The sequence below is a fragment of the Charadrius vociferus genome, unplaced genomic scaffold (assembly GCF_000708025.1).
Source record: "Charadrius vociferus isolate BGI_N301 unplaced genomic scaffold, ASM70802v2 scaffold46, whole genome shotgun sequence".
Taxonomy (NCBI): Eukaryota; Metazoa; Chordata; class Aves; order Charadriiformes; family Charadriidae; genus Charadrius; species Charadrius vociferus.
This window is the reverse complement of record NW_009648710.1, coordinates 2,977,311-2,999,402: the sequence shown is the minus strand read 5'-3', so window position 1 is coordinate 2,999,402 and position 22,092 is coordinate 2,977,311. Positions and strand designations below refer to the sequence as shown.

Sequence of the window (22,092 nt, the reverse complement as noted above, 5' to 3'; positions counted from 1 at the left end):
GTGTAGATTTTTCACCACCTGAAAAAACTGAGTGCCAGAGGCTGGCGCTCCCACTCTTATAGTTTGTTCCAGTATTAGCATAGCAGGGAATCATGCTTCTACGTGTAAGGGAAGGGAGATGATGGTACCAAAAAGTATAGGTTATCTGTTAACCATGCACTTTATTATTTTGAAATGTATTTCTACATAGCAGTAAATTTTATAAAGCTAATGGCCTCTGTTTTCAAACAGTGAATACTGTTCAGGTTCACATACACTATGCCATAAAGGGGCGTAAAAATTAAGAATAACCAAAACAAGCAGATCCTTGATAGCTTCTTGCTGAAGCACTGTGCAGCTTCAAATGCAAGAAAGCTGGCACAAATAGGCACTTAAGCAGGTCGACATCACATTTTGTATGAGACCCTCTGAAAGGTAAGAAACATAGAGCAGTCCAGTCAGGTCTTACTCAGTGTGAATGGCTGAGTAAGTGAAAATAAAGTGTATTGCTAAATAGCTTAGAACAAACAGCTATTATCAAAACTGAGCAACTGATTTCTGTTACAAATCTGTAATTTGTATCCTATGGAAAAGATGTCTCAAAGTAGTACTATATAATCACAAGCACTGGAATGTAAAGAGGCCAAAAATAAATTGATAGTTGTCCTGCAGGAACAATGCTATCTACACTGATTGACAAGCTTTCACCACTGCTTCTTGTCTTGAAAAAAAAACCAGACCTCATACTGTGCGCAGTTCCAGCACTAATAATTCCATATTAACACAGCTAATTACATATCCTGTTAATTTAAAATCAAATTTAAATTTTATCTTTTTATAGAAGGTACTATGAAACACCAAATAGTTGTTGACATTTAACAATTACACAGATGAAAGACACTAAACCATCGAGAAGGGGTTCATTAGACAGCATACGGTTCTTTCAAGCAACAGCACGAAGAAAAATAATGCAACAAGATTTTTTTATGTTCTGTATGTAATCATCTCATTTCTTTCAAAGTTAAAATCCAGTGGATATTAGCTATTTAAGCCCTTAAAACTGCAAGTAAAAATGGGAAAATGTAATGTCCAACATTCCTGCATAGTCCCTTGGAAATTTCCAGGAGTACTAGAAACTCCAGTGCAGGCTGCTAGGCTGGCTGCCATGGAAACAGACAGTGCTGGAAACAGGGCTGTTTCCTTTAAATTAAAAGCTGTTACACAGAAAGCCTCCATTTCTTTCTGCCAGCTTAAAACAGCTTTTATGCAGCCAAGGTCTCTAACATGTTGAGGTTGAAACACAGAGCAATAGATGTTAAGAACAGACAGTTCAGTTGCAATGAAGCGCTGCTGCAGGAGAAGAACTAATCTACGGTGTCCTCGAACTGCAGTAATTTGTAACTACTTATTTGGCATCAGGCCCATAACATTAATACAAGTTATAAGATGAACAGCAGGGTGGCAGCAAAGTAGAAGAGGGTATGTTATCAGATGGTAGGTGGACTAAGTAAGTGATCTAAGCATCAGCTGTGTATTAGAATTCTGGACCAACCTCACAGCACAGGGCGACAGTTACAGAATTGCAGAAACTGGGATCAAGTACTAAACTCTATGACTCTTCCAGTTGTTACCCTCATGCATCCAAACACCATCTGCATCGACTTAAAAGTTCCTACGGCATTTTCTAAACAGCATAATTTACACAAAGTTGATTGTCCAGAGATACATGTTTTGCTTTCTCCTGAGTTGTAATTGTTTCTCCCTCAACTCTATATGGGCTGTTGTACTCTATTTATAATTCATTAAATGCTTTATAGAGACAAAAACAGTTAATCTTTTCAACTAATATTTGTTCTGTGACTAAAACTAAAAATTTAATAAACTGAATGTTTTGTATAGTAAGTAAAAGAGCGAGCAGGTGCTATGCATGGTACAAAGTTCAGGAAGGTTATGGAATACGGTAGCTAGTCTGCACCTGGCATTACTCATTCCACACGTGTCCAAAATCAGAAATTTGGTAACGTACCATTCTTTTCAATTTTATTACGTGTCAAGGAAGGAAGGAAGGAAGGAGAGGGAAAAGCTATGAAAATATTTAGCTATCTGTAATTTGTTAGAAGTGATTCTAAATAAGTTGTATAGGATTTTAAAGATAAAATGCATTTTAAATTGCGTTATGTACCTCCCATCAGCCTGAGGATGGTGATACAGTAGGTTAAATACTCTCAATTTTAAAATAAATGTAGTTCATCACTAAAGAAATCAGACATCATCTAAACATGAGTGAATGTATTATACTGCGTTCAGCCTTCAAAACATTCATGTATGCCAGGGTATAATTTAAAAAAAAGAAAGTATTTTGACTTGTTTTAATAAAATGACACCCTTATTTTTATATACTTTTAACATTTTTTCCCATTATTGTATATGTGATTTTTCTGTAGACTATATCCAAAATAATTAAGAAAAGTGAAACAGCCTCTGATGCATACTCATTTTCAGCAATTATTCAGTCATACTTTCATTTTAGTTTAGAAATGTTCTGGATAACTGTAAAGCATGTGAGTGGAAACCACTGAGGGCTGTTTCAGATAACATCTTCAGAATTCTGGAGGGAAACCCTGCAGGACCTCCAAATCTTTTAAATTATAGTACTGTGATTTAAAGCTTTTGTCTGTAAGCCAGTAATAACGTACACATAACTTTTTCCAGAAGTAACGTCATCATACTGAAAGTAGAAAATGAAAAACTAGATGGAAAAGATAGCTAAATGTAAACTTAACATTTAAACCAAAAATATAAAGCATAACAATATCATCAGTTGAGAAGCTTAAATGACTAGGATATAGGACAATCTGTATTGTGTCCCATTGCTATGGAACATGTTGCTTAGAAACAAGCCAGAACATACACGAGTCTCCAAACAAATTAGCACAATGTCTGCTGGGATGAATATATATACACACACATGTATATTTAAAAAGTAAAAGCTATACTTTTCACAATTCTATTTAAATCTTTAAAATAACAAAAATCACTACCATCTTGAGTGAAAAGTGTGAATAAACCAAATCTTACATTTCAAGTATTCTGTAAAATTGCATACCTTCAGGATAGTAACAATAATTACATTTTCTAAACCTGCAAGTATTCCTTTGCTTAGTATAGTCTTCTGATTAAAAAAAAAAAAAAATGCAATTCCTCAAACACTACTGTCAGCCTAGAAGTATGCTGTAAGTTGACTCATGAAACTTGCGTTCAAATTCTACATCTACTACAGACTTGCTTTGTGATAATTGGGAGCATATTACATTGAATGATGACAAACAATTTCCAGCCAAACCCTCTCGAGCAGGTACTACGCCTCCATTTTCCATGCTTTTCCTAGGCACAGTACAGCCAGCAACCAAAATGCATACCCAAGCAGATCCTCCAAGTCACGAGATTACACATTAATTCCCAACACCAAGGAAGGTGGGTTTACACTAAGATGCTTTATTGCAAACTGGGATGTAAGCAATGGCATTGTGCCAACTCTGCTATGTAGACAACAACATCAGATTTCTGCAGATGCTTGCTCAGTGGATGAGTCAGATTGCTTGCAATGACAGTGAAGTTGCTGCATTAAGAAGGACTTTGCATTAAAAAGGCTGAGGTACATATGTGTTTTATTGCATGCTCTGTGAAAGGAAAGAAGCACGTCCAGCACAGCAAAACACAGTGGTTTCAGAGTGTGGTTTCATAACTTAATATGATCTAAGACAGGATTGCTGATGCAAAGACAATGGTCTTTTCCTCCCTCCAACCCCAGCTGCTTCTGTTGCATCAGGACTGGCAAAGATACAGCCTGTCGGGTCAGTGCTCTCATCTGGCTGAAAACTAACACTATTGAAATAAACAGTCCTCAGTAATACCTGTTCACCGATCCTATTCACTTCAGGGTTGTATAATTACTGATGCCAGCACAAGAAAGAGGCTGGCAGTAAGCAGGGTAGGGCTGGATGAGACTACACCTACTTCTGGCGGCAGCCGCCTTAATCCTAACCATTTATAAAACCTTTAAGAAATCTCATAGTTGCCATAGCAAGTTTTCTTAGAACTCTTGGTTAGCTGCTACATCCTCTAATTGTATACAGATTACATCCAAAATCAAATGAATACATTGTGGCCTTGGTTTATCGAGGTATTTAAGCATGTGTTTATTATAAAGTAATAATAAATATATGGTAATCACATTAAGTGCTACACTGAAGAAGAAAATTTTGTGGAATAAGTGCTTTTAAGATATACAATTATCCCACTGTCATTAAAAGAGATTGTTTATGGTAGATACATAAAGTTAATAATGTTAACAGCCTCACAGGATCACTATGCTGAGTTTATAGTGCTTCCTTTATTAACTAATAAAGGAAGACAAGAATAATACTTTTTCTCCCAGTATTCTTCTGATTATCTGTGTCTCAAGAAACATACTTGACAGGCTGCTACTGATAAGGGGGCAAGAAAAACGCTTCCAAACACCATAGAACAAAACCTAAAAGCTTTTTGGAAAAAAAACAAACCACACAAAAACAACACAAAAAAACCCCAAAACACCAAACAAACAAAAAAAAAAACCCAAAGGAAACCAACAGTAGAATCTTTAAGTGTAACATGCCACCGCAGGAGAGCAGTAGAGGTCAAGTGTATCACCAATACTCAACATGCCAGCAATACCAGGAAATCTGTTCAATATTGCATGCGAATTGTTTATTTATTTGATTGCAAGGGAGGAAGGGAAGAAATCCTTCCTGACTAAATCTGGTAATCTGTTAACCAGACGGCACGAAGGCATTTCCAGCAAGCACCTGAGAAATCCCTGTGCTCCACTCATTCCACCCTGTATCCTGTTTCTCACACTTGCCAGTCTCCAGTTCCTCACAAAATGGTAAAATTAAAAAGCAATACAAATCCAGGAAAGAAATTCTGTTTCAAGAAGGAAAGAAGTTTTCCTTCCTGTTTTTTTTGTTTTTGTTTTTTTTTTTCCTTACAGTAACTGCAGGCAACTGGTAACTTAGAAGCTCAGATTAATATATATAAAAAGTATGGTGCAAACAAACTGGGATCCAGTCTCCTTTTAAATCCCACTTGAGATAGCACCATATTGATTTGTTTCATCAATTTAATACTGTGTCTTCAAGAGTTCTGCACGGTCATACACTCTTCCAAGAGCTCATCAATCTTTATATGAAAACAATTTTAGGTACAAGGCAAGACTTTCTAAATTCACTTCACTCCGTTAGAAACCTTCTAATCTGCAGTCAACTATATTCTTAATTCCTAATATATGCATTGTTGATGATACTAACTCTACTAGTAACTGTGTGCACAATGATGTCCTGATTTCATTTAAGGCTTTTGACTTCAATTTTCTAAATGTTTTGGCCACTTGACATTAGAAGTCAACATCAGAGGAATTTGTGAAAAAGCTGTTTAGTTAGCACTATATGATTCTCAGAACCAAAAAGTATTTTTGTTCCTAGCTCATAGAAAAGGTAATTTTGATAAAATAGATAAAGAACTGTTTTCACAGAACAGACAATATGCAACAATAGCATACAAGTTGTTTACAAGAAAGTATACTAATTAAGAGGATTTCCTCCCGTGCTATAGGATGCTATGTGTACTTTCAAGAGTATTCATTAGCTTAAGCAAAAAAAAAATTAAAAAAAATAATCCTTGTAATCTAACCTTCCAATGCCCTTAATATCAGTTTGCTGAAGACAGTGTTGGGATTTATATATCCATCAAAAGTCTCTTTCTTTATAAAGAAACACTAAGTAAAAAAAAACCTGCACCTAACAATTCTCCTAAGTTACTCAGTGCTGAATTAAGCACACTGTACTATCTCAGGATTTTTAGAATTATCAAACCTGTGCGAAATAGATTATGAAGCAAAGGCTGTAGCACCTTCTGAATTACTTGACCTCGATGTACTTCATCTGGGTTTGCCAATAAAACTACATTTTTAGTTTTTGCAGTTTTAACCATTCACAGATGGTATTCTAAGTATTTTTGAGTCCTAACAAAAGGTTGATGATTCGGGTGGCAAAACCAGTCATATCATCGTTTGAATTAAAAGAAAAAGAGGTGGGGGGGATGGGAGGGAAGAGAGACACCGAATGCCACAAGCTAATTTAGAACATACTGTTCTGTAAAATAGGAAGTGTTTTAATGTTCTTCATAGTGTTATTTAAATAGGATGAAATTAACAACTGCAACTGAATTTTTAAAAATCTACAAAATACCCGAAGTACATAATTTGTAGTGTTATAAACTGAAAAGGTAAAGCTCTGTTTTAGTCTCTCTAGAGGCAAATCAAGCAGATTTGCAATGTTTTCAATTCATTCTATATACTACGAGAAAGAAAATGCTTGTTTTTTCTAAGCTTCAGAAAGAAGAAAGGCTGGAAGAGGAGATCCTGTAGTCATTCATACTCTCAAAAAGAGGTTCACTAAAATAATTATTAGGCCGCCAAACTTAGGAGAGATAAAAGGATAAGCTATATTCACTGGGGAAAAGTGAAAATGGAGAACAGGTACTAAAACAGAGAAAAAGAAGCAAAGATAGTGATTGTGGAAAACAATGATATCTTTTATGCACAGAATAATTTAAACTCTAAAATATTCATGAATTTAGACTGGAAGAGTGTCCCGTAATTGCAGGTTTTTTGCTACTCTGACAGACCATCATTATTGTAACGTACATTCTTTCATCCACTTTCTACATAACTGACACATTCAAAGAAGACTGAGGGTAACGATTACCGTCGTTACTTATTAGCCCACCTACACTACCCACCATGCTAATTTTTTCACGGCTTTCTTGCCTTTATTTCTTGGTAGCTGAGATTAGTTAGGGTTTTTTTCCCCTACAGTATTTCCCACAACAGTATGCTTATACTCCTCTGTCCCTCTTAACTTTCTTGCCTTCTTTCTTTGTTCCTGTTGCCCCACAGCGCTTCAGAGGTAGCAGGAGCAGGTTTAACTGGGCCTGTTTGGAGGTGCAAGGCAAACACCATGAAAAAGAAGCCACCGTTGGCCCTTTCTCTTCAATCAGTCTTTCAATCAATACTTTCCTGCTGTAAAGGAAGCAGAACTGTTATGCTCCCTGCCACAGCTGCATGCATCAACACTCAACTTACTATTATCTATCTTTCAAATCAATAAGAAACCTTTGGTATCAGTACATTATATAAAAATCAGTGTTTTCTCTAGCCCTAACTTAGAGTTAAGTAAAGGGTTTCTTTCAATAAACTGTCAGTTACTGAATTCAATAATGAATATGGGCTATCTTTTTGCTATTTTAAATGTTATTGAGATACAAATTTAAAAACAAACAAACCAACCCACAAAACAAACACAGCATTTAAATTCTGAGAAAGGCGTGATCTCATGTAGAAAGGGGAAAAACAGCAGTCTTGCCACAACACCCAGAAAGATATCTCTGAATCACCAGACAATCCAGAGGTATCTGGAGTAAAAGTCAAGGCAGAGTGCTGTAAAAGGAAGGAAGGAATTTTTTTTACTACATATACAGTTTGTTTCTGATTAAGAAGTTGCGGTTCGAGTCTTGAACTGTATGGAGCTTGGGATGTTAACATACACCAGTTAACAAACCGCTCCGTGTGGGGCTGGCAGCTGGCCTCAAGAGGTCTCTTCCTTTTCCTCCTTAACACTGGCCAGCCAGAAGAACACCTCCAGCTAGAAGGAGTAAGACAACTTCCATGTCTCAGCAGTATTATTGCCACAGCCTAACAAATAGTACTTTTAATGAATCTGGTACAGTACCATTTGTCAGCTTAAAGAACACTCCAAATATTCTCAGCCTATTGCTGATTTACAAACTAATGCTTGTGTGTAATACCAATTTAATGCACAGTCTAAAACCAATCATTTAAAGAGACAATGCAATTTAAAAAGCATATATCTGGAAAGCAGAGTCAAATCTAAAGTATGAGGGGAGAAGGGAATTCTAGAGAAAGACAGCTGAGGAAAGCACTGCTGAAAATGAGGTGGTAATACATGTCTAAAACTAAAGGTTTGTGGGGTTTTAAGTGCCATACTTAATGACATTTATTTCATTAGATGTATTTCAATAGTGACATTTTGAAGCATTTTGTGCAATATTTACGGGACAATTTCGGAGTATTTAATGAATTCAGCACTAAATGCTACTCTGAAAAGTACTTAATCACTCGTTTTTCTTCATACTACAATTTCTATCAAGCTGTTATCATCATTATATTAATAGTCTCTGGCAAACTTTAAACTTGGCTTTTAGAAAGTTTTTTAAGGGGGAAAACATTGCCTAATTTAATGTACCAAAATTCTTCGTGACATACAGCATTACACCACAAACGCTGGTGAAGCGAATCTGCCCAGTACTTCTGTGTTTTCTGTCCCCCAACCAGCAAGTGACTGACCTTCCTTCAGACTTTTCTGGCTGTTCACCTCAAGGCATTCCTTCTCCTTCAGTGGCTTAACATCTCCCGCAGGTAAAATCTCGGAAAAGCCCTGCTGCTGCTTCTTGGAGCTATCGATCATGATGAGAATCCTTTAGAATGGCAACATCCAGCACAGGAAAAAAAAATAAATATTACTTTGTCACCAAGCAGCGCACTGCTGTCCCGAGCACGGCTTCCAGGTCCTTTCTCCTAATAAATGAGCAACTGCGCCTTTGAGCAGGCGAGAGCAGCCATCATCCTTCCCTTGCAGGCTGCCCTGCAGCGGGCTCAGTCTGTGCTGGAGCCGGTAACTCGCTCAGACAGCAGGCACAGAGCATGTGAAGCACAACTCCCAAATCCCACCTCTTCTCCGAGACAACCACTCCCCCTTCTCCTTTAGTTACGCTTGCTTCCTCTGCACATTCGTGTTTCAATATGCAGCCTGATGGTCAATCATCTGACAAAGAATGAGTCAAGCAGTTAAAAATAAATCCAGCAGTTGCTGAAGGAGCAGCATTCGCTGATATCCAAGACAAACTACTGCTGAGGACTCTCTCTTTTTTCCCCTTCCTTCTCCCTTCCCCCCACTACCCTCAGTGCTGCTGCAGGCAACAGAAATATTTTACCTTTGCCTGACTGGCACCTTCATTACTCATTAAGTTTCACCAGTAAACAAAGCTGCACACTGGCATTTGAAAAAGTTATGTTGAGGAACCTTCCCACCTGCCCCAGCCCCAGGTCTTGTTTCAGAGACATTTATCTAGCGGAGGTAAGCAGGGAAAAGGAGTGATTATTTCCATTACTTCCTTGCAGTAGAGATTCTGTTCCTTGTTGTAATTATCTAAAAAACAAGTATTTTATTATTTTCCTTTATGCATTGCAGTTACAGATCTCATTATTCCCAGCGCTCCTTCACAAATCAGATGAACTTCCTCACTGCCTGCAGCCAGAACACTTACTATGCATAAGAAACAAAATTACTGTTGAGAAACTCCACATATTCAGGAAAAAAAATAATAATGCAGACAAACAGAATACAAACACATACCGCTTGAGAAACCTAAACGAAAATCTGGCACAGTCAATAAATAGAACCTATTGTAAGTGGCAACTGGAAGGGGGGGTGGAAGAACAAACAAAAAACTGCAAAGCGACAACCCGATAAACCAATAAACCCAAAAAACCAATAAACACAGCTATGGATATACCAGATTATAACTCTGCATTTTTCTTGTACCAACTGAGAAGTTAACAGTTTGGATGGATTAATTATATTCAAACAGTATAACAATATGTAACAGCAGAAATTGTTTTATGAGAACGGTACAATGCACTTGACACATTTTCCAAAAGATCAGTGCTTTGGTCTGAAGCAATCTCAAAGTGATGCAGAGAGTAGAGTATATTGAAATTTAAACAATCAACATACTAGTAAGGAAGTGGGCAGTTAAAGATTCTAAGAAGTAATTCATTTTCCTTCAAATGTCATAGTTCTGAAGGTAGTTCTATCCATTCCTATCTGCTTATAGTGCTTTATATAAATCAAGCATCCAGCGCTCAAGTGAATGCTGGATCACAGCAATAGAGCTGGGGAACAGCAGTTCAAGCCTTCGTCAATGTTTCTCACCTGTTCAAAAAGATGAGCTTCAGTAGCATGGAGCTCCTGCTATCCACTCCTCTCCTTTTTCAAAGGTACCCACGCCACAGCAGAGTTTACAGAAACGAATATGCTTATGCTTCAGCCACTTGGAGTGAAGTCTAATATTTTGGTTCAAATTCACCTCCCAGTTCAATACAAGCTAATGTACAGATTAGTATTTTAAAACACTTTTAAGAACTCTGATCAAAATCTCAACAGTAATTTGCAAGTAACTTTATGAAGAAAAGCAGGAACCACAGAATTTATGGAGAAAAATAATGATTAAATTATTGTGCAGACCAGGAGAGACGAATGGTCAAAATGATGCTGCGTATTTTCAATGTAGCCTAATATTGTAGTTGCCAATAAATGCTATCCAGTATTGAATAGCTGGGGTGGGGGCAGATATAACAACTGAAGAGGAAGAAAGATACCTTGGAAGAAGAAAATAGGTTTTGTTCGCAATCAGATATACCTTGAATATTAAGAATGCCCGGATATTCTGCCCAGGGAACAGTTTCTCTTAAATCCCTGTGTGAAGAATCACATTTATCCCCCATGTCAGGCACGTCATGAAAAAAGACTCGTATTCCAACATCGTCTTGTTTTCCCAGAAGTTTTGAATATACATTAATCCAAGCTCAACTGATAATTAGGATATACTGGTTGCTTGAGTGATCAACAATATAGTTCTACTATTTTTAGTGATAAACCTTCAAAGAAGAAATCATCACCATGTCTCAACACGTCTATTAGAAAAGTCTAAAATTCCAAGACAGCTTCACAGGCACCTGGGGGCATCTCACAACTGCCGCCTCAGTAGCTGTAGCTGCAGCACTGTAACATGGGAAAAGCGCATGTTTTTATGAGCGACTTTCTCGCATTCCTAACAACGGTACTACGTTAGCACATTCAAGTACTGAATTCATCTGCTAACTAACAATACTCAGTTGTGCAAAGGTGTCTTCCAGTCACAAGCAGGTCCCATGTGAATCAAGGCAAAGTGCCTCCTCATGATCCGCAGAAAACCAATCCACCTGCCATTTAAGAGCTCCCTTTTCCCTACTAAAGAAAATAAATTTGTAACTTTCCTCCAACCATTCATGTATGTTCCTACTTTTGACTGCTAAAGCACCATACCTACTTCTGAGATTTACCTATGCACTTTCAAATCGGATTAAAATTTTTAAAGATTTTGCAAAATGGCAGAAGCCCTGTCATCAGCCACCAACACCATGTTGATACTTTAAACATACTTCCCATGTTTCTCGAAGGTCATTGTTTTGACAGATAAAAACTGCTTTGTACAGCAGTAACTTTCACTGTTGGTTTTCAAGGATGCTAATTCCACATTTGTCTTAAAAGAACTGGTGAAGGACTTCAACGGTGGGACCTTAATACTTTCCCATTCAAATTACCCATTTGGTCCTGTAACAAAAAAATCCTTTAGAACAGTTATTAGTGAAACAATAGCAACTTGTTTGTTCTTTGACTACTTTTTAAAGCCTTTTCTTCTTTTTAGCAGTTATACAATAAATAGAACACAACCCATGAAACAGAAAAGATATCCAAAAGAAGCTTGGGGTCTTTCAACTCCACTCAGTTTGAAATGCTTTGGTGTTCAGTTTCTAAAAGGCAGCGGGAATTTGGATTGTCATTTGAAATTGATGGCATTATTAAAAATCAGGCCAAAAGACTTTTCCAAATTGCTAAATTTTCATCCCGTCTTTCTGCTGCTGTGTACTTAAATAGAGGTTTCATAATAAAGGAAAGAGAACTACTCATTTCTGAAGTAAATATTGGATGTATAACCTCTGTGCTTTGAACACGTACCTGTTCCCAAAGAAATAGCTAAATGACATTGAAGATCATACAGAAACCTGTTAATGAGTTGTTGAGTTGTGTATGTTGTATACAAGTGGTGAAATGAAGAAAAAACGGCTTCAGAATGGAACATCCCTGTCAGTTCCATAAACCAAAATCCAGTAACGTCTCATCTCATAGCAACGTGTTGCACTAGTTTTTCATAAACATTTGTTTGCTTTTAATCTAAGATAATCAATGTTTTTTCTTTCCATCCTCCCTCAACACAGACCTTCAAGCATTCTGCCAACCCTCAACCTACAGAAAAAGCATTATTTAAAAAGAGGAAGCGCCTGATAGGTATTTGCCAAAATCACAATGTACAGGAGGAAACGGCAGCACCATTGTACCCTCCACAGTGCCTGCTTGTCTGCCACTCAGAGTAGACCCATTATCTGTTTCAGTATCAGTGATCTGGTGAGTGAGATCACTAACTGTGAGCAACTTTACAACCTCATTAAACATGAAGTCACTAAGCAGCAATTGCTTTAACAGTACATTCCAATTCTTCACATCATAGGGAGCTCAGTCCTTTGCAATCCCACAAAACAAAAACCCTACAGATGAATTTAAATTCTAGGCAAAAAAAAGGAAAGTCTCAGGTATTTAATCTGTTTCACTACCACAACATTTTGAAGTGGGGGGGGAAAGCTTAATTACTCAAAGACTTGTTTCATCTTGGCTTTATGCACACCTTGATGAATTTCTTGGTCCTCTATTATCGTGTTAGGATAATCTGGTTCATCATTGTGTAGTAATTTCTTCGCATAGGAAAACAGTGCTTGACTACACAGACTAAAACATTCATTTAAATAATCCATTTTATAATTTATTCTATTACTTCTTTAAACAGTAAGAATGTTACCTCAAACTGTTAACTTCAGGGTTTTTGCTCTGCAGTTTTTTGTTTGTTCCTCAACCCCCCTTCTACTTGCCACTTACAATAGATTCCTATTCTGCCTTCTTGTTTTGTTCAAAAAACCTATACCAGTACATAAGTTCTTTGCTTTGAACACTTAAGACATTTGTCAAACAAATCAGGAGTAAATCTCATACAGTCAGTCTTACGCTTGTATTTAAAATACAAACCCCAAAACATTCAAGTCCCTCATCTTCACATCCTTTTGCTAGTAAAACATCAAGTAGATCTTTCTTTGTTTTTCAAAAAGTCCATTGAAAAAATTTGAGTAATTTTTGAAATAGCATTGTGTACTATGCTGTGACTAAGGAATTACCTCAGAAGGACTGGACACTTGGGCCTATATTCTCCACCACTGTGGTAACAAAGACCCAAACAATCCAAATTATGGTCACCACCTCCCTCGGTTACTCTTCCCAGAAGAATCCCAAACACTTACAGTGATACCGAATTTATAAGTCTGCGTGTTCTATTTCTCCCACTAAAACCTCCACAAATTCCTTTTAAGGGAGGACATACGTTGGCAATGTTCACTGTTTAAATGAAAATTCCCTACCATTGAGCCTTGCCTGTAGACATCTAAACAAATATTTTAAAATTGTATATATAAAAAAAATATCTTTTTTATCTATATTATATATGTTTAACTGCATATATATAAAAAAAATATATTTTTTAAAGGACAGTATTTGGTCATCCGCCACGCTACCTATGATTTGCAAAAGGCTGATGTAAATACTGCACATCAATTACCAGTTCTGTTTGCACTACACTACCTTCTTTTAGTGGCTGTATCACAAGCTAACATTTCAATGACAACATACGCAGCTAGAATTTAGTTCTAGCAATTTAAAACAATTATACAGTGGAATTTAAAATTAACTCAACATTCTTTTCTAGCTATGCATTTAGTTATCCGCAAGGAATTTCACGGGAAAAAAAGCTAGAATAAGACAGTTTGATCAAGAGATCTCTTTAAAGGAAAACATACTTTCCGTATCTCCTATAATCACTCAAATGCCAAGCCCTCTAACCGGATCTTTTCACATATACTAGATGCCTTAAATTGAGTCAGTCACAGGTCATGTCTCCCATGTTAATCTCTTCACAATAAGCAGATAATTAAAAAAAAAATAAAAACCTATAAATCAAACTAAAATGACGGAATGTTTGTTTAGAAGTTTACCAAATGGAATGACCCTGCTGGAATTCTTTCATGTAGCCTGTGAAAATGTCAGAATATATTCCATTTAAGAGGTCACAGTCCCTAGAGAGCTCTGAGTTTTGGCCTGCATGTCTTTTCACATGCTTTAATATTTGAAAATTGTTCCTTGTAGACACTGACTGATGCCCTGGGAATGCTAGGATTGTGGGAACTGGCAGTACCAATGACAAAGACAGACTTACTGGGAAATCAGTACCTACTCCGTTTGCTCTCGTCTCATAACAGATAACACAACATCCATATATTTACAGGAAGATCAAAAGAATCCACACATTGAAAGACATTGTTTTTTCTACTGGCACTGTTTGTTAAAGAAAACAAAACCAAACTCCCCCCCAAAAACCCAAACCACAGAGACAAATATATATTAATTACAATAAGCTGTGTTTTCTTACAAACAATTATTTAGTAGAATATTTGCACTGAATGTTCCATGGACTATTAAAACCTTAAAGGAAAGACAAATCACAGAGTTGCTGAGGTTGGAAGCAGCCTCTTGAGATCACCTAGCCCAACCCCCTGCTCAAGCAGGGTCAGCTGGAACAGGCTGCCCAGGACTGTGCCCAGTCAGATTTTTAGTATCTCCATGGATGGAGATTCCACAACTCTCTGGGAAAAGATTCTTCTACACATACACACACACACACTATATATACACTATACTATATAGGTACACACACACACTTCTATTGTAAACTTATATAAATTGTATACATCTATACCTACATAGGTCATTTAGAATATACTTACTCTGGGGCTTTGTTTTTTGTATGCTCTTTTCCAGATCTCTTGGCTTTCAGTTTAGTGACTATGAAACTGGTGAATTTACGTTGCCATTTTCAATTATTTTCTGTGCCAATCTATTACTTTAATTGGAACTCTATTTTCCATTTGTTGTTCTCTAGTCTTCCCACTAGCCATCTTTTCTCCACTTTATCTCTCTCAACTCTCTCAAGAAAATAACTTCTAAGCACAGTAACCTACCTATGTGCCATTTGGAGAGGAAAAAATATGCCTAATGGCAAATCTCAAGAGAGTGGAAAAAACCCTGTCATACACCGATACAAGCAGGACATCCGAAATTTCACCTGATTCCCTAGTATCAAGTTTGTAGCTTCAAATCTATTAACTGCACAGAGGATTAAGAATTTGTTCAGAAGCCATAAAGCTATGCCAAGAATGCATGTTACCAGTGCTACATAATGAGGGAGTGGAAGATAAGAGATAACAGGCAAACTAATATACCCACGACTCTTTTAGATGCCAGAAAAATTTCCTTGGTTCATCAAATTTATTTAAATAATATCATTAGGTTAAGTGTGATGTAGATTTCATTCAGTTATTTTTGGAATCGTCTGTCTCCCAGCTGGCTTGACTGGTCCCTTAGGAGGACTCAATATACACCATTTGGAGTTTTTTCATTTTGGTTTGGTTTTTTTTGGATTTGTGGAGGTTTTGTTTTGGTTTCAGGGGCTTGTGCATGTTGCATCTTCACCTTCATTCACTACATTTTCCCACAAGCTCTAATGGCCCCATCAGAAGCTGTCATTCTCATCTGACCTTTGGTGCCTTGAGGTCTTTCCTCCTAAATATCATTGTTCTTATGCAGCCAGAAGCACTCATTTCTTTGGGCTAATTTCTTCTAATAACGATGTTACCAGTCTTGCTTTTACTTTAAGATGTTCACTGTCCCAAGGCTTTTTTCCTGACAAAACATCCAAGACTTAGCTCTCTTCTTAATTAGCTCAACTCTGCTGTAGAATATTAGCTGCTAGCCGTCAAAGAGTGAGATCTAGCAGATAGCAACAGTAGACACATCAAAGCCTTTTCTACCCTCCTCCAGTACAAGACACACAAGCCCAAACAGAACCGGAACACAATCCCGTATCTAGTCTGGTTCTCAGATTAAAGCAGCAGACACCCATTAGCTTCCACTAGCTGGAACAAAACTGTTTCTTCCACACAATGCAGAGGATAGAGAACAAGCACACTCACAATCCAAAATGATTTATAGCTGAGACAGAGCTGAAGGCAGCCTACAGAGTGGCAAAGGGCAGTCAGCGGCCCATACAGGAGCCAACCAATTCTCTACCCATTTTACAAGAATATAACCAGGCTCTAACCTGTGGATGACAACTGCACGAGAGTAACTTGCATGTCTCTCTTTTTCAGAAACTAGTAGCCACTGGAGCTTGTGGCACAGTGGGATAGTCAAGGAAGCCACTGCAAAGGCAAGAGAGAGTGCTGTAAAACATAGAGGCTAGGACCTTTTCATTTTACAGGAACCTTCAAACAAGTATGATTGCATGGCTCCTGACACCCAAACCTTCTCACCTACCTCTCACAGCCAAAGTGGCATACTCACCAATTCTGGGAAAGTACTAATTCAGCATGCAAAAAACTTTCCTCATGCAGTGCTTTCTTTTTTTGATGGTATCTGCATGTGCAATCCCTTCCCACCCTTTGGCTCTGAAGCAGCAGGTTAGAAGGCTGCAAACGGCATCATTCCCATCCACCCTCCTGCTGTCAGCAGCAGACAGCCTATCCTTCCCTCCCTTCCCGCCTCCTGGCTCTCAGACAGAAGCTTGTGAAACTGTGGTACAGCGCGTGGGTATTGTATTGTTCTGACTAGTACTTCAGCTGTGCCATGCTGCCGGCCACTCTGTCATTCTTCCTCCACTGCAGTCCAGCTAAACAACACCTAGTTATCAATTTTGTCCCTCCTGCCCCTAAAGAAGAACCTCATCTGTGTCGCTTTTCTCCTCCCCCAAGCACTGTCCTTCCTAAGGACACAGCAGCTTGACTAATAAAGCAAATACAGTGTACACCACCTAGCATCCTTCAGCTGGGGATGCAAACCAAGTGCTTCTTAAGGCCATGGCATTCTGGTTCCCAACCTACATTTACACAACTGCTCACATGACAGACATGGTCTATACACCAGTGTTTGCCATTAGACTGCCAGAAGCACAGGCAGGTCTTTGGTGGCCACTCAGCAGGTGACAAGTAGAAAAAGCAGAACCAATTAAAACGTAATGTTTGCTGCTTTTTGGCAAGTGGAGCAAGAGTTGACCTCCAGAGAACAGGCACAAGAATATGCTGCAATAAACAGGGCACAAGTTTACATGATTGATGCATTGTATCTATTGCTTAATTATCCAGAAAGATGCCAACTAACAAGAAACTGAAGTTAATTTCATTAGTAATCCAGTATTGCCCACAGCCATTAACTTGAAAGCGGTTCAAAAGTAAAAAGGAAATGTTAAAATTGTGACCATCCGGAAGACCAACATACAACATCCTGGAAAGATGATTCTTTGTTACTACATGCAAATATATGTACAAGGTTACCTTCTATAAACAGTTCATTGTTCTAACCACAAATAATTACAGTTTTTGCTTTTGACATGATTCAGTTGAATTTCAGCCTTGCCATAAAACCTTTATCTATCAAATCAGCTTGAAAACTCCCATTATTTGCCCTGCTATTAAAACATGAAACATTAATTGGTTAATATTTGTGTTTCACAGACTTTTTATGATGGAAGACAACTGTCCATAAAATGACATTTGAGAGGAAATCATCCATTTGTCTTTAATCAGGAAGTATACACCTGCATGTAGTAAATGCCTGGAGAAGCTGAAGATGCTATTGTCCTCCACTGTTTGTTACTGATCCTCTACTGTAAGTTACAACCTCTTCAACAGAGTTGGCAGACCATATAAGTGTTCCTTTGTCAGCTCAAGGGACAACAGTTCCAGTGGAGCTTAATCTAAACGATGAGATTTTTGCACTAAAAAGTACTGAGCTATGCTCACCTGAACTCTTATGCTAGCTTTGTTGTATGACTGTGATCTGTGGGGGGAAACTGGACCACAGAAAAGGAGAAAAATGTAAAAAAAAGGACAAAGCAGTAAGATCTCAAACGACTTTAGCTCACCAGGCATGCGCGTGCAATTTAATTGTACTTTTGTTACCCTGCTGTGATTACCTCCATGTAAAAAAAGCCAAACCAAAGCATAAGCCTCCCACACTTCCACTGTCATTGGAAAAGCTTGAAACACAGTTTCTGTACTAACTTGTGCAAGCCAGCATAACAACACTATACAGAACAGTACTGGAATAATTCAGCCTTCTACTGGATTACTGCCAAAAGACTCCTTCAAGTAAACAAAAGGTTTAAAGGATCACTACCAAAGCTCACGGTAAGCACAATGCTTACCGCATAAATATGCTTTCTGCATAAAAATATTCAACAAAAAAAACCCTTAAACATTTCAGATTTTTTTTGTATTTCTTTGTACTAAAATCTCTTATGCTTATGGACTTTATAAAATAGTGACGTTAAAATACTCCTGACGAAATCCAGTTTTGGTAAAAAGTAAAAATAAAGACAAAGTATTAAAGCTACTTGTAACATGAATCCATCTAGTTCAAATTTTACTTCTACAAGTTTTCTTCTGACTTTTATCATTTCTACAAAAAAAAAAAATAAATCATTTTTAACTAAATTAACCAAGATTACTAACCCTGAAATTATGGGTGAACAGTAGTTTGTGTGCTCTAGAGAATGACAGTGCCCAAACCTCTTTTTGTCATTTTAAGAAAGCAATTTGAACACAAATGTCCGTTTCTTCCAAGAACAAAAGCAGCCAGCCAGAATGAAGTCAGATATAGTCGGATCTTTTGCATAAAGACAGGAAAAGAACTAGGATTCTCCTCTTAAGTTAATTTAGGAATTATTTAAATACTACTAAACCAGCACTCTCTCAGTGGCAGGATGCCTAAACATTAGAAAGATCCATAAAACTGAAAAAGATAGGAAATTGCACCAGTGTCCACCAATCACTTCTTTATCACATCTATCAGACTGCATTCCTCCAAAAATTCCTCCAGTTACATGATTTCTCAATCTGCCTTGCAGATGATTGAGCCTTTTCGTTTTCAAAAGGAATAGGGTTCTGCTAATTATGGCCTTGAAAACAATGCCTAGTCTTTTGGCCAAGCCCAGCCAGATGACTTAGTCTTGTCACAAAAGACACAGATGAAGTGAGGCCATGGCCATTATGTGAACCTCCTACAATCTCTTCCTCAGAGAACGCATTAAAATCTTCGTTGGAGGCCTGATACTTACTATGGACAAATGTTCTTAAGTATCCTAAGGCATAAGAAGAATTATGATACATAATGAAGAGAAGAGTAACAGGGCAACGGTTCTTAAGTCAGCTGGCACAGAGGAGTGAAAGGCAGCTTCTCAAATTATTCATTTCCCCATCACCACTTTATTTATGAAAATCTCCTCTGTTATTTCAACAAGCCAGAGCCCGTAAGCATTAAAATCTCTTGCCACTGCCTTTTCTTTGGAAAATAAACAAGGAGGTTATACACGAAGACAATACAAAACCTACCTATAAATTATTTCACTAATTCATGAAAGCACAAAAATACTTTCAAGTTATGGGAAGAATGGCTAAGAAAAGAACCAACTGTCCAATACAGAAGAACTAAAATCAAAAGACTAAATAGCAAACATGAGTAAGTTTAACGCCTGAAGCTGCATACCTTGTTTTACTCTTTGTTTGACAATTTATCTTTATTAGTAAAAGCAGGAAGATAACAAAATAATGAAATTACTTGAAGGGGATAAATATGTATTTAACACAGTCACAGCAAGGTTTGTCAAAAGAGAAATTTACAAGCTTGCCATCCCTTATAAAGTGGGGATTTTCATCCTTAGTAAAGGGATTTTAATAAGGGATCCCCTTATAAAAGGGATTTTTCCTTTTAGTTCATTCTTGTGGTAGTAGCCTTCAAAAATGAAAAGTTTAACTTGTTTACACTCAAAGATTCCTGTGTCATCCGTTTTGGTTTTACAGGCAATTAAAAAGAAAACAAACAAATTTTCCAGAGGTATAGTATATTCACATAGGATGCAAAAAACCCCACTATGTTCTCTTTTTGATGAAGTTTATGAGTAAAGTGTTGGCATTTTTAGCCTCATTATGAAATAGCTTTCTTTAAATACGTATTTCTCTTGCTTCCTTGATAAAAAGGTGAAGTGTTGCAAGCTGTCTTGAAACAAGCTTCTGGTATAGACAGACCTATTATCAATTTAACATCAAATAGTAGCCAACAAAAACTATGTCTCTGAAGTTACAACTTTTTTTCTGCCTTACAAAAAATAATACTTAAGGATGCTGAGCCAAGATATTAATAAATTAGCTATAGGTTCCTTAGTTGAAAATACTTTGAATACACTATTATCAGTTAACATAGTATTCTGTATTTCAGGATCTTTATACACACTAAAAAGCAAGGAAGCAATTGTAAAAGACAAGCTCAAGTATTCAAAGAGGTTGTCACTCCCCATTTATATAAGCTAAGCCCAAGTCTCTCCCCTACCATATTTTCCCTTTATTACATTTTTCTTTCCTGGAGCACTGAGGGTAGTACTGAGGGTACGTACACAAAGCACCAGAGACTTAGTCCCTCATTATGCAAACAGGAGCATCTTGGTTATAGACAATATTCCATGTCTTTCAGAAACACAGAACACTATGATTTGGACCTCTCCCCAGGTAGTTCATATGCATACAGTCTAGTAATAAATCTCTCCTTTTTTTTCTGTTTTAACGCTGGGATATTTAGGTAGTTTTCTTATTATTTAATAATGCTTATACTGTTACAACTGAATTAATAGCTAAGCTGATTTTTAAAAAATGCTTCAAAACCCAAATACTTCATTTACATACTTTCAGTGTTCCCACTATTTACTACCAATACTGGAAAACAAATCTTCATTATAAGACCTTAGTGTGAGAAAACAAACAAACACAAAAAAAAAAAAAAAAAGGAAAAGAAAAGAAAAAGAAAGGCTCCTGCCTTTTCCCCAATAAAAACGAGCCTACATTTGGATTCAGACCTAATTCTTCCTGATGCTTACTGTAACAGTGGAAACACTTTTTTCCTAAGTTGCCATGCCAACATCAACAACGAGGAAAGATACTGGAAAGATTCCCAAAATGTAAATCTTATTTTTCTTTCGTTGTTCAGCCTTAAACTATGTGGTGAATTAAACTTTCTGGGATACAATGTGAAACTTCAATTCTGTATTATATTGCAGGTAAAAAAATTGTTCTTGATAATGATCCCAACTCTCAAAAATATTTAATTAATGCTTCTATTATGCACTAGCTGTGGTTTTAAAACTATTAAAAAATATAAACAAGTCCATTCTATATGCCTCAACAAAGTATTCCAGTTGGGGTTTTAAAGTCAGCCTTCCAAGCTGCCATGACAGGTGAAACTGGTCAGGACAGACTTCGTACCAAACACTGCAGCACCTGAACTCTACATAACGTGGTTTGGGAACAGCAAGTGCAGAGACTCAATTAACGTTACTTAAAGAAAACAAAGAAACATCATTATTCCCATAGAAAACATTGCTTAAATGTAGAGAAAAAGGAGAACAGTCACTTTTGCACTCACCATTCTTCCGTTCGTTGAGCGGAGGCAAGTACTGATGGGGCTGCAACGAGAGTTCCTTGAACTCGTGTGCAACTGCTTCGCTGTGAGGACTAGGAGCGAGCCGTGTTAGCGATCCAGAGTCATCCTCAGCATCTGCTGTCCCCAAGTGATCCATTGTGTTAAATTGTCTGGAGATAGGGAGAGCAAGCAGTCTCTTAATCACCCTATAGTTGATGAAAATAACAAGAGAAAAAAATAATCATGTAGACACATTACTTTCTTGGTTTTGGTCAGTTCCTTTGCACACAATATTCAACTTCACAATTATATATACATTATTGAATAATTTTCCGCAAGTATTACGGGTTTTCAAAAATATAGTTAAGCAATGTATTTACAAGCAATTTGACAGTCATTTGGTTCTGAGAAGCAGGACAGTTTCTCTGCTCACTTTGACAGAAAAATTACACAAGTGTGAACTCTCAATATGGACATCTGGAAGCTCCTGCGCCTT

General features: G+C 37.3%; 1 protein-coding gene across 1 annotated transcript in view; it reads right to left on the bottom strand.

Annotated features, from left to right (window-relative positions):
• MKL2 (MKL/myocardin-like 2) overlaps nt 1–21,753 on the bottom strand; it is a 57,804-nt gene extending 36,051 nt beyond the window's left edge. The window contains exon 1 of the mRNA XM_009886585.1: nt 21,600–21,753. Coding sequence (XP_009884887.1) covers nt 21,600–21,753 — 154 coding nt within the window. The remainder of the gene's footprint in view (nt 1–21,599) is intronic.
• Nucleotides 21,754–22,092: the final 339 nt, after the last annotated feature.